General features: G+C 35.5%; 1 protein-coding gene across 2 annotated transcripts in view; it reads left to right on the forward strand.

Moving 5' to 3' along the window:
- AHR (aryl hydrocarbon receptor) overlaps positions 1-1,560 on the forward strand; it is a 118,054-nt gene that overhangs the window by 102,304 nt on the left and 14,190 nt on the right. For both annotated transcript variants that reach the window (XM_019508525.1, XM_019508526.1), the window contains exon 5: positions 798-1,000. In XM_019508525.1, the coding sequence (XP_019364070.1) occupies positions 798-1,000 (203 nt within the window). The remainder of the gene's footprint in view (positions 1-797; positions 1,001-1,560) is intronic.

Genomic DNA, 1,560 nt, shown 5'->3' on the forward strand with positions numbered 1-1,560 from the left:
GCGTACCTGATACAGCCTGTACCCTGGGGTGCGGATTGGAGTGGCACTTGGATAGAAGTAAGCCTGGCACAACTTGGGGCACACCTGCCAAAAAAGTTGGCCCCTGTGGCTCTAGCAGATAACGGACTAAGCTGTGGGAGTACTGGATCTATTCCTGGCTTGGCAGCTGAGCTGTTATATGATATTGGCAAGAATCTCCATATTTTGTGTTTCAGTATTCTTTATCTATAAATTGAGAATAAAGAGTTTTGTGACATTGTGTTTGATTTATAAATGATGGGGCTTTCCTTATATAAAAGTTTGTTGCTATTGTTGTTTGTGACTTGATATGAAAGAGGAGTTTGCCAAGAGTTAGCCAAATTATAGCTACTAGTCAGAAAACATCATGTGCTGTTCTTAACAGTTTAATAATCTTCATTTTTAACAGAATCTTGAGGTAGAGCAGATTGCTCACAGTCTACAGGACTGCTTATAGATGTTAAATAGACTTAAATAGATTTTACCATGGTATATTTTATAATAATGAATAGATAGCAAGCTGTGTATGATCAAGAATAACAAAAGGTCTTCTGAATCTGTCAGCGTTTAGGATTCAGAAGGATGCAGCTGTTATTTGCTATTTATTTCTTTTACATCACATCTGCTGTATTTGGGGAGGGGGTTGGACTGAGGGGTTGCAATGAGTTTGAGATGGTAGATTTCTAATAAGAAATAAGCAGCAGCACTTTGTTATTAAAACTTAGGAATTAAGTTTTAGGTAACCCGGTCATTGATATTTTTTTTCCACTTATGTGAAGGCCATGAATTTTCAAGGGCGATTAAAATTTCTTCATGGACAGAACAAGAAGGGGAAGGATGGTTCTACTCTGTCTCCTCAGCTGGCTTTGTTTGCTGTAGCTACCCCACTGCAGCCTCCATCCATCCTTGAGATACGAACCAAAAACTTCATCTTCAGAACTAAACACAAGCTGGACTTCACGCCTACAGGCTGTGATGCAAAGTATGTGCAAGATCTTTTGTTTAAGATGTTATGTAAATCTCTTCTGTTATGAACTCCTTCACGGTTCAAATTAGCCATTAGCCCTTTAAAACTTTGAAGTGCTTAGTACTTAGTTTGATATTGCTAAGCATGTATTGGAGTTGTAGGGAGTATCTTGATATTAGAGGGTTTTGGTGTCTCTTAGCAAATAAAGGATTTGTAAGTTGAATGGGGACTGTGTAAAGGAACCATCTTTAAAAGCAGTTTTTAAAAATAATTCTCATTCCAAAACAAAAGAAAAAATTGCTCTTCAGAATAACTTTTATTAAATATGATTCAGAGTAATATCCCCTGATGTGAATGGATTACATCAAACTCGGAGTAAGTTTTTCATCACTTCCATATAAATACCCTTTCAATACATATAGACGTAACTATTATGGAGAGGTCATCTGTTGAAAATTAACTATGAATTAAAATGGTACAGAAATTAAACAAATGAAATCTGTTTTTTATAATGTGTTTGACCAACATCCAAACAATTCTCTCTAAAAAAAAAAAAAAAAAAAAAAAAAAAAAAA

This window comes from Gavialis gangeticus, unplaced genomic scaffold (assembly GCF_001723915.1).
Source record: "Gavialis gangeticus isolate Ggan-Ray unplaced genomic scaffold, GavGan_comp1, whole genome shotgun sequence".
NCBI lineage: Eukaryota > Metazoa > Chordata > Crocodylia > Gavialidae > Gavialis > Gavialis gangeticus.